Source organism: Lynx rufus, unplaced genomic scaffold, assembly GCF_022079265.1.
Source record: "Lynx rufus isolate CCGP_SWC_20201006 ecotype Redwood Valley unplaced genomic scaffold, mLynRuf1.p SCAF_1, whole genome shotgun sequence".
Taxonomy (NCBI): domain Eukaryota; kingdom Metazoa; phylum Chordata; class Mammalia; order Carnivora; family Felidae; genus Lynx; species Lynx rufus.
This window is the reverse complement of record NW_025814823.1, coordinates 10,419,459-10,436,760: the sequence shown is the minus strand read 5'-3', so window position 1 is coordinate 10,436,760 and position 17,302 is coordinate 10,419,459. Positions and strand designations below refer to the sequence as shown.

The window sequence follows — 17,302 nt, the reverse complement described above, 5'->3', positions numbered from 1 at the left end:
TTTAATACAGCATTATTCCTACTGAATAACCAGAAAATAATTTTCATCATTAATAATATGGTTAAAAAGTTCACATCATGGTAATACCCATGTCAACGGATGTTGCCTCTTCTATATATATTATATATATATACACTAGAATATATATATTCTATATATATATACACACTGTAGAGTGGGTGTGTGTATATATATATATATATATATATACACACACAGTCATGTCTTGCCAGTCTCATGCCCATCTGACACTTTATAATGAAGAGAGAAAACAGGAAGGAGACTTCTGGTACCATTTATTTTTCTGTGACAGTAATAAAGCTGCTGTATCACAGCTTGAAAAATACACAGTAATCACTGTATATTACAATAACCGCATAATGCAAAAAGCAAGTGATTTTTCCCAGAAAAAAAAATCTGTTTCTTCCCCCCCCTTCAAAAAATACCATATACATAATTTCCACCTAAAGTCAGAGTCTCCCAATGCCATGTGGCACATGGAAGCAATGTGGTCACAGCTCGCAGGACGATGCCAGCCTCCACTCCGGTCTCGTAACCAAACTGTGCTCATAGGCCAGCACGCTTTACAACTCTTCCTTAAAGCCTTTCTGTGTCTCCTGCCTGGCTTTGTCTTCCTCACCGGGTGCCAACCACGTGAAATATACCTTTACCGGATCGATGTTCCAGTGTTTATGAAAAGATATGGGAATTTGGTGAGAAAGGTAGTCCCTAGGATAATCCACGGGCCGGGCCTGCGAGAAGAGGAACAGAGGTTTATGCTCTCTTAGCACCGAAAACAATTTTGCTTCAGAATAGCATTTGAATTCATGAAGTGACTGCTTTTCTTCAATATTTGATATTGGCTATGAGAATCTAAAAGCAAGCAAGAAAATCTTTTCCACCACCCTCCCTCTGACTCCAGGCTCCCTGCTTTTGTATCTCCGATTACTTAAATATTCCAAATGCACCACTTTTTGCTTCTGTGTTCCACAGACCTCTAGGAGATCCCTCAACCATGATAAATATAAAAAGCTTTCCTTGGTAAGTCATTTAAGTCACTATTATAACGTGCAAAAAAAGGCAGAAAAACTGCTATTTCCCAGGCCTCTCGAAAGAAATTCTGGCCATATGTGGTGTGTGTGTGTGTGTGTGTGTGTGTGTGTGTGGTAGGACAGGGTGAAGAGTTCTCAGGGTTCCCCTGGCCTGTCCACTGACCTGATGTGTAATTAGGCGTAAGTCTCTTAGAGTAGGAAAATGTGGAGCTCATCAGGGAATCAGGGAGAAGGATAAAGTATCTCAATGCTCTCTTCCTATCTAGATGTCTGGTCTGACTGCAGAAATGTGAAGAGACACATTGAATAACTGGAAACAGTTTGCAAGAGAGCCAAAAAAACTTTTTGCATTGTCATCGTTACAATATCCTCTAGAACTTAACAAAATGATGTTTAAGCAGAATCATAGCCTAGAATGACTGAGATTGAAGTAACCTAGCAGCTATGGAAGGAAACTGAAACCAGATACTATTTCGTTTACTCTGAACAAAGTATCCACCTGCTCTCAAGGCTTGTTTACAGATTTATATCGCCCATCTGTGTTATACAGTCACTCACTGGGTTATCAATACTGAAACAGTCTTGGCTTTATTAAACCCACATAGGATACACTTTTAAAATGTTTCACTTTTTTATTTTAGAGAGAGCACAGCAAGAGGGGTGGGGGAGAGGCTGCGGGGGGGGGGGGGCGGGCAGAGGATCTGAAGCAGGCTCTGCACTGACAGCAGAGAGTCTCATGCTGGGCTCCAGCTCACGGACTGTGAGATCACGACCTGAGCCAAAGTCAGATACTCAACCAACTAAGCCACCGAGAGGTGCTCCTAAGATACATTTTAAAAACAAGTCTTCTCTAGGCTAAAATTTTATTATATTCTGCTTAAAATGCCTGCTATGAATACTTAAACTCTCTTAAATGGTTCACAGAATACCCTCATTAAATTTTATCTCATTCATTCAACCCTTGAGACAACCTTGCGAGATGATCAGGGATTTGTCACCAATTTATAGATGAGAAAACAGAGCTCACAGAGATTGTAACTTTCTTAGGGTAACTTGACAAGCCAGGAATGGAACGGGGGTGAGAGCAGGTCCCCGGCTCAGATCCTGGTCCAGCGTCCTTCCAGGGCAGTGCGGCTGGTCCTCATTCCGTTGTGCCACAGGCTGGGCACATCAACAGTGCCTTTACTGCCCTGGCCTCCTTGGGAGGCTTTATCCAGGAATGGCACAAATATTCCACTCACATGAGGGTTCAAACAATAGTATCTGCAAAGAAGCCTTCAAAATAATGTGAAGGGGGAGGGGCGCCTGGGTGGCTAAGTCGGTTGAGCGTCTGACTTCAGCTCAGGTCACGATCTCGCGGTCCGTGAGTTCCAGCCCCGTGTCGGGCTCTGGGCTGATGACTCAGAGCCTGGAGCCTGTTTCCGATTCTGTGTCTCCCTCTCTATCTGCCCCTCCCCCGTTCATGCTCTCTCTCTGTCTCAAAAATAAATAAACGTTAAAAAAAAAAAAACAAAATAATGTAGGGGGAGAACTTCCATACCAGCCATTTATTGTGCTTTAAAAATTCTAAGTGCTCATGGGGTTAAAAATCTAAGAAGGAAATTTTAAAGGAAGAGGGAAAACAAAGACAAATATACATACTGGAATAAAGTCTAACAGAGGTGAGAAAGTTTTGAATATTAGCTGAGGGGATTCATATATGATGTTTACTTGCAAGGCCTTCTGAGAGTTTACTGGCGTGGAAGAAAACTCAGGAAAAACATACTCTCAGTTCAATTTTCAGATAACTCCGCAGTTGTTGATGGTCCCAGAAGAAAGAAAGAAAAACAGTGGAAACAACTCTTGGCTCGTTTTTCACATTTAGAAATGAACTGTTAGAGACACAAATGCATCTCATAGGAAAAAAAATTAATCCATAGTATCTTTCCCTGTATTCATGCAGATTTCAGAAGTGATTGCATTTGTATCTTAGGGGCCATGGATACGAGTGAAGGGCTGGCTTACAAAGTTATTAGAATGGGCTAATCATTTCTGGAAAATGCAGTTATGAAAAACAACAAAACAAAACTGGAAAAGTGAAAAGAGGCATCTGTAACACCAAGAAGTCTAGATGGACTCTGAGAATCACATCTCGTTGCTCAAAATGCCAAAAGGAAGTACCAGTCAGGGCCAGGAGTGTGGGAGGAGGCCTTAAGAACAGACGTGGAGCATGATGGGAAGCTGTGCACAGGGACAGAGATGGCTTAAACTGCATGAGAAGGACAAACTTGGGGTGAAATCAAAATTTAATCTGTAAATATTAGAGCACACTGAACAGCAATAAATGGAGATTAAAATTGTATTTCTTCAGACAAACACATTTTTACGGCTATATTGACATATGATTTACATATCATACAATTCACGCACAGTAACAGTAGCTTGAAAATTTTTAGTAAACGTCCATATTTAGGCAACCACAAATCCAGTTTTAGAAGGCTACATTCTCCCAAATTCCCTGGCATTCATTTTAAGTCAATCCTCACCCCTACTGGCAGCCGCAAAAAACCACTGATTTGCTTTTTCTTTATAGTACTGCCTTTTCTAGAAATTTCTTATCAGTGGAATCATATACCACGAATGTTTTGTGCCTGGCTTCCTTCACTTAGCACTGCTGCATGTATCATAGTTCATTACTTTTATTGTGAGCAATATTACATTGAGTGGATATACCACACAAACAACACACAGTGGTTATCACACAGGTTTCATGGGTCAGGAGTCTGGGCACAGCTTAGCTGGGACCTCTGCTTCATGGTCTGTCACAAGATTGTAATCAGGATGTCAGCCCAGGCTCTATGATCTCATCAGAAGCCTCGACTGGAAGATCCACTTCCAAGCTCACTCTGGGGTTGCTAGTAACGTTCAGTTCCTTCTGGACTAGTGACCTGAGGGCCTCACTGCCACGCCCAGCCCCCTGCAGCTTGCTTCAACAAAACTTGCAAGCCAAGAAGGAAGTAGGGAGAGTCTACAAGAAAGTTGGAGGTCACAATCCCTTGTAACCGAATTACAGAAGAGAGCCCCCATCACCTTTTCCATACCCAATGGGCCCACACGCCAGAGAGGGGAATACGCGGCGTATGAATGCCAGCAGGAGGGGACCAGTGAGACTGTATGTCATAAATTGCCTACCACATATATGTTTAACTTTTTAAAGACCACCAAAACGTTTCCAAAATGAGTGTATTTTATATTCCCAGGAGAGGTCCAGCTTTTCCACAGCCCCACCAACACCGGGAAGAGTCTGTCGTTCGGCTTAGGGCCATTCTAGGCGATGTGATTTTAGTCTGCATTTCCCTCATAACAAGGTTGAGCATCTTTCCACGTGCTTATTAGCCATTCATGTATCTTCGTTAGTGAAATGTCTGTTCAATCACTGGCCCATCTTAAACTCAGCAGTTTATTTTCTTGTTGACTTGCAAAAGATGATTATATAATTCTGGATTCAAGTCCTTTACCAGATACGTAATTTAGAAACATTTCTCTCCGTTATGATTTTTTTTCTTTCTCTTCATGATATCTTTTAAAGAGGAAAGGTTGGTTTTTTTTTAAGTTTCATAAAGTCCAATTTATGAATTTTTCCTTCTGTGGAGTATGCTTTCGATGCCATATATCCTTGCCTAAATTAGGGTCACAAAGAATTACCCCTACGTTTTTTCCCAGCAGTTTACAGTTTTAGCGCTTATATTTTGTACTATGATACATTTTGAGTTAATTTTTGCGTGAGGTATGAGGGAAAGTTCCAAGTTCATTTTTCGTGGGTGGAAATATATAATTGGTCCAGCACGACTGGTTCCACGTCCCCACTGAAGTGCCTTGGCATCTTTGTGAAAAATTAGTTTACCATAAATGAGAGGGTTTATTTCTAGAATCTCTATCCTGTTCTTTGATATATTTTATATATATATACATATATATATTTCATTGATATTTATATATATATTTCATTGATATTTATATATATATATATTATATATAATTATATATAAAATATTTATACTACTTGCACCTTGTGTTGATTATCATAGCTTTATAGTGAGTTATGAAATCGTTGAAGGGTAAATTCTCCAATTTTGATCTCCTTAAGAATTGTTCTGTATTTCCATACACATTTTAGGATCAGCTTGTCAATTTTTTACAAAAGAAGACTGCTATGATTTTGATATGGATCACACTGAATTTATAGGTGAATTTGGGAAACGTGGGGCAATAAAATTTCCCTGAATTTCTGTGCTCCTGTAAAAAAACCCTTATTAACCCCCAAGAAACATCTCACAGTCCATTTGTCTAGTCAATTGCTCTGATCCCAAAGGAAAGTAAAACTTCCCTTATCTCTTTTTTTTTAATTTTTTTTACTGTTTATTTTTTATTTTTGAGACAGCATGAACAAGGGAGGGGCAGAGAGAGAGAGGAGACACAGAATCCGAAACGGGCTCCAGGCTCCGAGCTGTCAGCACAGAGCCCGACGCGGGGCTCAAACCCACGAACTGTGAGATCATGACCTGAGTGGAAGTCGGAAGCTCAAGCGACTGAGCCACCCAGGCGCCCCAAAACTTCCCTTATCTCTTGAGAAGGCCAACTGTTATATCCCTGAACTAGGTCTAGAGGGTAAGCCCCGAAGTGCCAGGAAAACCTGTACACTTTCACTCTGGGATACATTTACCTTTCAACGACGAATGAGGTATCTGCACACCAAAATGCTGACGTAAAGGAAGCGTTCCTCTTTAGAAGCAGAGAAAACAATTTTTCTTTGTCACTTGCCCGTGGGGTATCGGGCCACTCCTGTGGGACAACTGAGCTGGCCCTTAGCGCAGTGCCCTGGAGGTAAAACTAGGTCGAAGAGGCAGTGGAGGTGGGGTGGGGGTGGACACAAGATAGGCTCTTATTTACTGTGACTTGTTTATTTTTAATTTTTTTTTAACGTTTATTTATTTTTGAGACAGAGACAGAGCATGAACGGGGGAGGGGCAGAGAGAGAGGGAGACACAGAATGGGAAGCAGGCTCCAGGCTCTGAGCTGTCAGCCCAGAGCCCCACGCGGGCCTCGAACTCATGGACCGCGAGATGGTGACCTGAGTCGGAGTCGGACACTTAACCGACTGAGCCACCCAGGCGCCCCATACTGTGACTTGTTTAATCTAAAAATCTCTCTCTGATCCAGAACGCTTCATTTAGGCATTCAGAATAAGTTAATTTTAAGTAAGGTGAAATAATAAAATCTATTTTAAGTATTAAAACATCAGCAGAGTAAATTGCCATCATGGTGGTATTGAGTCTTCCAATCCATAAATATGGTCTCTGTCTCTTCGCTTAACTAGATCTTAATTTTTCTCAGAATTTTGTTGTACAGTATGCAATGTAACTTCCTCGAAGGTTTATGCCTGAGTATTTTTATTCATTTGGATGTTATTGTGAATGGCATTGTTTTCTTCATTTTTGGATTTTTTGTTGCCAAAACGGTACAATTGCTTTTGTACATTGGCCTCGTAGCCTGCAACGTTGCTAAACTCATCTATTGGTTCTAGAAGTTTGGCCCCGCCTCCGCCCTCCACCGCCACCTTTGGTGGACAGGTGGATAGGGAGGATTTTCCACATACAAGATCATATGGTCTATGGATACAGACAGTTTTACTTCCTCCCTTCCAATTTGTATCCTTACATGTATATTTTGCACCTTGTTGCACTGGTTAGAACCTCTGAGTATAGTGCTGAATAAAAGCGGTGAGACAGACATCCCTGCCTTGTTCCCAGTTTTGGTACGTTATAGATTCACTTTATCAGATTGAGGCTTTCTCTTCTAGTTTGTTGAGAGAGCCTTCTCTTCTATTTGTTTTTCACTTTTCTATTTTTTTAATATGAAATTTATTATCAAATTGGTTTTCATACAACACCCAGTGCTCATCCCAACAGGTGCCCTCCTCAATGCCCTACACCCACTTTCCCCTCCCTCCCACCCCCCATCAACCCTCAGTCTATTCTCAGTTTTTAAGAGTCTCTTCTGGTTTGCCTCCCTCCCTCTCTAACTTTTTTTTTCCCTTTCCCCTCTGCCATGGTCTTCTGTTAAGTTTCTCAGGATCCACATAAGAGTGAAAACATGGTATCTGTCTTTCTCTGTATGACTTATTTCACTTAGCATAACACTCTCCAGTTCCATCCACGTTACTGCAAATGGCCAGATTTCATTCTTCTCATTGCCAAGTAGTATTCCATTGTGTATATAAACCACAATTTCTTTATCCATTCGTCAGTTGATGGACATTTAGGCTCTTTCCATAATTTGCTATTGTTGAGAGTGCTGCTATAAACATTGGGGTACAAGTGCCCCTATGCATCAGCACTCCTGTATCCCTTGGGTCAATTCCTAACAGTGTTATTATTGGGTCATAGGGTAGATCTATTTTTAATTTTTTGAGGAACCCTCACACTGTTTTCCAGAGCGGCTGCACCAATTTGCATTCCCACCAACAGTGCAAGAGGGTTCCCGTTTCTCCACATCCTCTCCAGCATCTATAGTCTCCTGATTTGTTCATTTTGGCCACTCTGACTGGCGTGAGGTGATATCTGTGTGGTTTTGATTTGTATTTCCCTGATGAGGAGTGACATTGAGCATCTTTTCATGTGCCTGTTGGCCATCTGGATGTCTTCTTTGGAAAAGTGTCTATTCACGTCTTCTGCCCATTTCTTCACTGGATTATTTGTTTTTTGGGTGTGGATTTTGGTGAGTTCTTTATAGATTTTGGATACTAGCCCTTTGTCCGATATGTCATCTGCAAATATCTTTTCCCATTCCGTTGGTTGCCTTTTAGTTTTGTTGATTGTTTCCTTTGCAGTGGGGAGGCTTTTTATCTTCATGAGGTCCCAATAGTTCATTTTTGCTTTTAATTCCCTTGCCTTTGGAGATGTGTCAAGTAAGAAATTGCTGCGGCTGAGGTCAGAGAGGTTTTTTCCTGCTTTCTCCTCTAGGGTTTTGATGGTTTCCTGTCTCACATTCAGGTCCTTCATCCATTGAGTTTATTTTTGTGAATGGTGTAAGAAAGTGGTCTAGTTTTATTCTTCTGCATGTTGCTGTCCAGTTCTCTCAGCACCATTTGTTAAGGAGACTGTCTTTTTTCCATTGGGGATATTCTTTCCTGCTTTGTCAAAGATTAGTTGGCCATACTTTTGTGGGTCCAGTTCTGGAGTCTCTATTCTATTCCATTGGTCTATGTGTCTGTTTTTGTGCCAATACCATGCTGTCTTGATGATTACAGCTTTGTAGTAGAGGCTACAGTCTGGGATTGTGATGCCTCCTGCTTTGGTCTTCTTCTTCAATATTACTTTGGCTATTTGGGGTCTTTTGTGGTTCCATACAAATTTTAGGATTGCTTGTTCTAGCTTCGAGAAGAATGCTGCTGCAATTTTGATTGGGATTGCATTTGAATGTGTAGATTGCTTTGGGTATTATTGAGATTTTAACAATATTTATTCTTCCAATCCATGAGCATGGAATGTTTTTCCATTTCTTTGTATCTTCTTCAGTTTCCTTCATAAGCTTCCTATAGTTCTCAGCATACAGATCTTGTACATCTTTGGTTAGGTTTATTCCTAGGTATTTCATGATTCTTGGTGAATGGGATCAGTTTCTTTACTTGTCTTTCTGTTGCTTCATTCTTAGTGTATAAGAATGCAGCTGATTTGTGTACATTAATTTTGTATCCTGTGACTTTGCTGAATTCATGTATCAGTTCTAGCAGACTTTTGGTGGAGTCTATAGGGTTTTCCATGTATCATATCATGTCATCTGCAAAAAGTGAAAGCTTGACTTCATCTTTGCCAATTTGGATGCCTTTGATTGCCTTTTGTTGTCTGATTGCTGATGCTGGCACTTCCAACACTATGGTAAACAACAGCAGTGAGAGTGGACACCCCTGTAGTGTTCCTGACCTCAGGGGGAAAGCTCTCAGTTTTTCCCCATTGAGGATGATATTAGCTGTGGGCTTTTCATAAATGGCTTGTATGATGTTTAAGTACATTCCTTCTATCCCAACTTTCTCGAGGGTTTTTCTTAAGAAAGGATGCTGAATTTTGTCAAATGCTTTTTCTGCATCGATTGACAGGATCATATGGTCGTTATCTTGTATTAATGTGATGTATCACATTGATCGCTTTACGAATATTGAACCAGCCCTACAGCCCAGGAATGAATCCCACTTGATCATGGTGAATAATTCTTTTTACATGCTGTTGAATTCGATTTGCTAGTATCTTGTTGAGAATTTCTGCATCCATATTCATCAGGGATATTGGCCTTAGTTCTCTTTCTTTGCTGGGTCTCTGTCTGGTTTGGGAATCAAAGTAATGCTGGCTTCATAGAATGAGTCTGGAAGTTTTCCTTCCCTTTCTATTTTTTGGAATAGCTTGAGAAGGATAGGTATTATCTCTGCTTTAAATGTCTGGTAGAATTCCCCAGGGAAGCCATCTGGTCCTGGACTCTTATTTGTTGGGAGATTTTTGATAACCGATTCAATTTCTTCGCTGGGTATGGGTCTGTTCAAATTTTCTATTTCTTCCTGTTTGAGGTTTGGAAGTGTGTGGGTGCTTAGGAATTTGTCCATTTCTTCCAGGTTGTCCAGTTTGTTGACATATAGTTTTTCATAGTATTCCCTAATAATTGCTTGTATTTATGAGGGATTCGTTGTAATAATTCCATTTTCATTCATGATTTTATCTATTTGAGTCATCTCCTTTTTCTTTTTGAGAAGCCTGGCTAGAGGTTTGTCAATTTTGTTTATTTTTTCAAAAAACCAACTCTTGGTTTCATTGATCTGCTCTACAGTCTTTTTTTAGATTCTATATTGTTTATTTCTGCTCTGATCTTTATTATTTATCTTCTTCTGCTGGGTTTGGGATGTCTTTGTTGTTCTACTTCTATTTCCTTTAGGTGTCCTGTTAGATTTTGTATTTGGGATTTTTCTTGTTTTTTGAGATAGGCTTGGATTGCAATGTATTTAATCATGAAGGGGTGTTAGATTTTGTCAAATATTTTTGAGTGTCTAATCAGAGGATCATGTGGCTTTTATTCATTATTCTATTCATATGGTATGTAAAAATAATTGATTTTGGACGGTAAACCAAGCTTGCATTCCTGTGGTAAATCCCACTGGGGCATGGCATATAATCCCATTTATATATTGCCGGATTCAGTTTGCTAATATTTTGTTAAGGATTTTTCTATTTATGCTCCGGAGTAATATTGGCTTGCCGTTTCTTTTTGTGATATACCATTTTAATCCCTTTGCTTATTTTTGGAGTGATCTTCTAAGTGCTTGCTCGAAGGATAACAATATGCATCTTTGACATACTAGGTTAATATTGGCCTCATAAAATGAATCAGAAAGTATTCTCACTCCTTTAATTCCATCAATGTATGTAGGTTCAAATACTTTCTCTGTTTCTTTTTAAGCCAGTTTGGCTAATGAGTGTGATTCTAGAAATTTCTCCCCTTTCACTCAAATTGTCTAACTTGTTGGCACAATTTTGGTAGGGCTTGTAATGATGTCCCCTCTTTAATTCCTTTTGGTAATCTCTGTCTTCTTTTTCTCTTGGGCAACCTAGCTAAAGGTTTACCAAATCAGCTGATCTTTCCAATATAACTAATTTTTTCTGCTGTTTTTCTGTTGATTTTGCTCTAACCTTTAATATCTCTCCCTCCCCAAACCAAGTCCACCCCCTCTGACAGCAAAGCTGCTGTTTTTTTCCAGCTAGGCCCATATTGGTCAAACTGTTCTTGCTCTCTCCAACCAAGGTGGGGTGCATGCGGAAGTGGAGGCTGAGGGGTCTTCAGGCAGAAAGGCCTCAGAAGGCCTCATATTCCGTTGGTCTTACTGAAACCGTCGCAATTTTTCAGGAATGAGTGCTTCCCACTGCTTTTGTTTGTTTGATTTCCAGAGTCCTGAAATGAGTATGTTGACAATTTTGCGCAGAGGTTTCACTGGCTGGCCACTGCATGCTGCCATCCCCATTGTTGGCATATAATTTTAGAAGAACAGAAAACCATATGCTCTAGACCCTTTGTTTTTAATAAAAGGATATACTACATATTCCTTGAAGCCCCCTTCTAAGCCTATGATTTCACAATAAACTGACTAAAAAGAGGAGACTGGCCCAGGCTACTTTGTCTCTGAGACTATTTTCCTAAAGCCCACTCTATCTCTAACTCATCAGGAATCTTAGATTTTTATCTCTATGCCTCATATGTGTTTCTCAGTATGAACCAATGCACTGTTTGGATCAGTATTCGAGCATTATAAACGTGAAATAATCTCCAAATCATAGCAAACTCTCTAAAAGAGGCTTAAGAATTAGAAGATACAGTGGTATCTGTTGGGGAGGATAGGCTTTAAGCATATTTTACAATTTTGGAAAGATTTACCATTTATTATGTGGATTAGAGAAATCAAGAGTCCTAAAGTCTGGGAAATGACAATTTTTTTTTATTTTTAATTATCTTCAAAGGATTTTTTGCTTAAGGATTATTTTCCTTCTTTCTTTTCTCTTTATCATTTTCTTTACCAGCATATTCTTCCCTTGGTGCTATAAAACCCAAGACTGTCCTATTAACGGTGACAAATTATTCCCCTTAAACCAACAGTTTTAATTACCCTTCCTTTTCTAGAAGTGAAACACTATGACACGGGGTGAGAGAAAGAGCAAGAGAAAATAATTTGCTTCTCTAAGTCACCCCATAACACAATACATAGGCTTAAAATGGGTAAGGGCTCTCAAGGTTTTAAAAGATGGAGAAGTACTGACTGGTACCAAGAAAGAGATTTCTCATACATTTCTTATTACAAAAGGTCTATTTCTATTCTCCATTGCGGTCCTCAAGGATGCCAAAATGGATTCTGCCTGTCTTGATAATGCAAACATTTTCTTTGCCTTGTTCAAGTTATTTCCTATAGTGCTATTTCTGTCATGTTCAATTTTCTAAATTGGTATGATAGCATTTGCTACTGGTTACTAAACATGACAACATTTGTATTATTACACCATCAGAACATTCGCTGAGCTGATTCCTGAAAAAAACAAAAAACAAAAAAAACTACCAAACATAATGCAGATGCCCTTCTCCCAACCCAAACTGCAGTATGGTGAAGCCACCAAAGCACCAACTATCCTCGGCAAACATCGTCGCAGACAACAAAAATATATACCCCCAGTATATATGCTTATTGAGATACTATGCTGAAGTGTAACAGAGTTTAGCCACTCAGCTTAATAGCAATGAAAGGAGAAAGCCCAATAAAAAAGCAGCCGGTGGACAGCGTAAAACCTGAGGACAGGACAGATTTACATTCACTTGGTGGCATACACACAGCAGAAATATTAGGTCGTTCGTGCGTATTTCTAGATAGCATTTAATAATTTTAAATGCCACCAATGTTTTAACTCAAAAACAGAGGGGGAAAAAAGAGTAGCTTTTCCCTCGTTCTATATTCAAGGACACTGGTCAAACACCATTCTGTTTTCCAGAGCTTTCTGTTTTCCACTTTCCTGCCGTAGATGGAACAGCATCAACCCTCTGGACAAAGAGATCCGGAGCCCATCCACAGTTCTTAAGACTGTCTCCAAAAGAATATAGGAAGGGAATGAAGTAGGATCCTTAAGTGAGAAGAAAATCCCCCTCTCTCCCTCTGAGGTAGAAATAAAAATGTTGTTCTCACCTGATGGAAGAGAGGGCTGTGTGTCACAGGGATTCCCAACCCACTAAAGCACATTCCCAGGACCATATCATCGGGGGCATCATTGCTGTAGCAGCGACACTTACTGGCGAGAAGTCTCCTGATTGCTTCTCTGCTGAAGACCATTCTAGTGGGAAGCCAGAGCAGACAAAGAAAGGGGTTAGAGCAGCTCCTGGAGACCGTTAATCTAAATAAAGAAATATAGTTGAGAGGCCACACTCTTAAAAAGACACAGACCTCAGCAGTGTTTTATATCTAATAGTTGTTCTGGGGGAAATGTTTGGTGCTTTCTACAAAAGGAAATTTTACTTTGAAGAGGTGTTTACCTATCTAATAGGCAACTGTATGTCTTCATAGATTTCTTGAAAACGAACACCGTACAATGGTTTTTTCTTAATATGCCATTGGAAATTAGAGTAGTTCTTTAGTTGGAACACTCTCAGTGAGATCAGTAACAAAATCCACCAACATTCCCAGCAAGTAGATGGGCCCAAGCGCCTTACTCGTACAGGTGCTGACTGACAATAGTATCAAATCTACCTGGAACAACCATGCATTGTCCAAGTGATTCCAAGTCTGCAGAAGCATCCTTAAGGTGATTTTGAGAAAGAGAAAGAACAAAGAGAGAGAGAGAGAGAGAGAGAGATTTGCCCCAAATAGTGCTAGGATGCTACTTGACCTGGTACGTTGGGTGCTTTCCACCCTCAAGAACAGGTTCCAGAATACGGCCTTTGCTTTGTTCCTCTAGCCTTTGGGGCAGTAGCAGCTTTCTGTAGTTACCAAGCTCTAGGTAAGGCCACCTGCTCTGTTTTCTCCCTCCAGCCCTTTCCAGCACATCTGTAACAAGTTCCTGCAATAAATCCTCCTCTTTTTAAAATATAGATTGGTCCCCAAATATAGGACCACGTGGTCCTACAGTAGTAATGAATCTTCTCATATTATGAATAATCCGATAGCTGATAGGGCTGAAGGGTTCACAATATGGTTCACAAATTCATTCCCAATAGGCAATGACTTCCTTGAAGGCAAAACTATCTCAAACTTATCCATATATTCCCAGAGCCCAAATACAGGGCGTCGCACACAGTTAAGCATTCAGCAAAACCGGACGCGTCAAACAAGTGGGAACGAAGCTGCCTTTACAAAGACCTTTTTCCCAGGGAGGAGGGAGCTCTGTGGACCAGTCTAGTAGGAAGGAAAACAGGACAAAGACCTTGAATACAATCCCTGATGCGAAACTCAGCTGGGCTCAGTCCAATGTAGCTTAACACCAGTGACCGTGTGCTGGCAATGCAGCGGCACACAGGACATTCTCTCTGCCCTGGCGAAGAGGCCAGAAGGCACGATGAGACACGACCAGACAAGAGGAAAAAGCAGCACTTTAATGAAGACGATACAAGGAAATCGGACTACACAACTAGAAGAAACAGTTCTGGGGGCGCCTGCGGGGCTCAGTCGGTTAAATGTCCAACTAGGGCTCAGGTCACGATCTCATGGTTTGTGAGTTTGAGCCCCGCGTCAGGCTCTGTGCTGACAGCTACAGAGCCTGGAACCTGCTTCGGATTCTGTCTCTCTCTCTCTCTCTCTCTCTCTGCCCCTCCCCTGCTCATGCTCTGTCTCTCCCTCTCAAAAATGATTAAACATTTAAAAAGAAGAAGAAACGCAGTTCTGGGGCTCAGTCAGGTAAGCGTCAGACTCTTGATTTCAGCTCGGGTCACGATCTCACAAGTTTGTGAGTCGGAGCCCCACATGGGGCTCTGTGCTGACAGTGCAGAGCCTGCTTGGGATTCTCTCTAGTTCCCTCCCTTTCTGCCCCTCCCCTGCTCTCTTTCTCTCAAAATAAATAAACTTAAGAAACAAAAAGAAGAAGAAACACAGTTCTTGTGAACTGTACCAAAAGGAAAACTGTACATATAAAAACTCACCAGAAGTCCTCTTTCTCTCAGAGTCCAGTGCCCCCCAGTGACTGGGGTAGCATCTACATGCTGAGTCAATCTCCCGCTCACCTACCTGACCCCAGGAAAAGGGTCTATGTGAGGGAACATGCATCAGCTATAAACAAACACTTCCCTTAAAACATCTATCTGATGCTATGTCAAAGGGAATTTCCTAAGTAAACTGCACTTGACTTTGAACAATGCAGTGTTTGGGGGCCAGTCCCACGTCCAGGTTAAACTCTGATGATAACTTTTGACTCCCCCCAAAAGTTACCTACTAATAGCCTAGTGTGGACCAGAAGCCTTACTGATAACATGAACAATAAACACAGTGTATGTTATATGTATTATACATTGTTTTCTTACAACAAAGTAAGCTATGAAAAAGAAAATGTCATTAAGAAAATCATAATGGGGTGCCTGGGTGGCTCAGTCGGTTGAGCCTCTGACTTCGGCTCAGGTCACGATCTCACGGTTCGTGAGTTCAAGCCCCACGTCGGGCTCTGTGCTGACAGCTCAGAGCCTGGAGCCTGCTTCAGATTCTGTGTCTCCCTCTCTCTCTGTGCCCCTCCCCTGCTCGTGCTCGGTCTCTCTCTGTCTCAAAAATAAATAAAACATTAAGAAAAAAAAATCATAAGGAAGAGAAAATACATTTATAGCACTGTACTGTATTGGGAAAAAAAATCACATACAAGTGAACATGCCCAATTCAAATCCATGTTGTTTAAAAGCCAACTGTACTTGTATCCCAATCCTAGCTATAATCGTGTTTATCTTAAACCCAATTTAAGTCAAAACACTTTATTTTTTTCTTTTGCCAGCATCTAGTAGAACGAGAAAGAAAAGGGAAGCCCACTCTTTTCTCCTGGCCTACTCTCTGAAAAATCTGTATTAGTATTTTTTTTTCTATTTTTCCCTATTCACACAGAACAGTCTTACATTAATTAGTCACATAAACTAAGTACACAGGAGTCCTTAATTACACTTGTTTAGTAGCATGCTGATGGGTTATTTCAAAAAGAAGTTGCCCCCCAAAATGGAAAACTACCAAACATATCATGGTATATCTGCTCTATCCTCCAACTTTTAAATATTAAAAAGATGTGATCTCTTTTCATACAGAGCATACTAATTTTAAGCATAAGGAAAACTGAAATGGGAGACAAGGGCTTGCGGAAGGCCGTGCGCGCAAATCAAGAGCACATACAGAAGATAAAAGTGCATCAGAAACGTGCCCGCCCCTCCTGCTCTTCTAGCAGACGGACGGGTCAGGGCTATCTCTGGGTAACACTGGCCCTCAGCCCCTTTCCAGTATGGCTGCCAAAGAGAATGGTGACATCCTGATCACAGCTTCCTACCCAAACAGAGGTAAGTATTTCAGAACAGGAAATGGTTGGTTATTGAATAAACTGTCTCCAGATACCTGAATGTTCAAGGAGTAAGCAACAAAGTGAAAACCAGACACTTGGATTCAAAGAGGGCAAAGGTCTCATTTTGCAAATACACAATACCTCCACACCAATCACTGGAGTCCACGCTCCTGATTCAGCTCTGCTTTGTGGGGCTTAACAGAGACAGTTGAAGGCAAGGGTTTTCACAGACTGACTGACTGTAAACCAGTGAGAAAACAAGAAACGCTTTTCATACTACAACCATTTATATGTGTTGTGTGTGCACAAAACGAAAAACAAAATTTCACAAGACAACACCTGCCCTTACCACGTGTGATAGACTATGATATTTCAATTTTATTCTATTCCATTTTATATTACACTGTTTTTAAATGATGACTATGATCCATTCATTGGTGTTTCAAGCCCTTAACTGATCCTGACTTGCTATTTAAGAAAAATCATGTTGGTTCTTAAGCTCGATCATCAGAAAGTCTACTGAGAAATCATTTAACATTCTGTCTGCAGCTTTTTTTAAAGGTTGATACGAGACAGTCTTGTGATGAATGCTTCTGTATCTTTGTAAAAGTACCATTAGAAACAGAGTATTATACCAGTCGTTAGTTATATAAAGATCAAGGCTCAGTGTTCATGCATTTGTTTACTCATTTATTCACTGTACCTTGTAAAAAATGAGTCCCTCTGCTAGGAAGTAAAGATATAATGAGAAATGAGACACAGGTGCTGCCTTCAAATAATTCATCATTTAGGTGGAAAACAGAAAGGTAAATAGGCAATTAAATGATAATGGGTTGCATAATATGCTATGAAAGTACATTTGAAAGGCATCAAACCCAGATTTGAGAGGCCAGACTAGGCCAAAGGCTTCCAGGAATAAATTATAGCTATATCATGTCCAAAGAAATGAGGAGGATGAGCCGGGTGACAAAGACAGAAAGCTGGGGAGGGGAAACAGTGCTGTGTGGAGACCAGCAGACGCCAGTCTGGGGGAAGAGGAAAGAAAAAAGGCCTCTGAGGACTTGAAATAAGTCCAGGAATTCTTTAAGATGACAGTGCAGGTGAAGAAGCCTAGAACAGTAAAACAGCATCTGCCAAGATCATGAGAGGCCAGGTAAGTCTTGACCAGGAATTTCGACTTTATCC

The 17,302-nt window shown here is 40.7% G+C and overlaps 1 protein-coding gene across 1 annotated transcript in view; it reads right to left on the bottom strand.

The window, feature by feature from the left end:
• Positions 1 to 279: 279 nt before the first annotated feature.
• Positions 280 to 17,302, bottom strand: part of B3GLCT (beta 3-glucosyltransferase) — a 119,205-nt gene continuing 102,182 nt past the window's right edge. Inside the window, exons 14-15 of the mRNA XM_047078539.1 lie at positions 12,793 to 12,937; positions 280 to 752 (exon numbers count right to left, since the gene is read on the bottom strand). Coding sequence (XP_046934495.1) covers positions 585 to 752; positions 12,793 to 12,937 — 313 coding nt within the window. The 3' untranslated portion in view covers positions 280 to 584. The remainder of the gene's footprint in view (positions 753 to 12,792; positions 12,938 to 17,302) is intronic.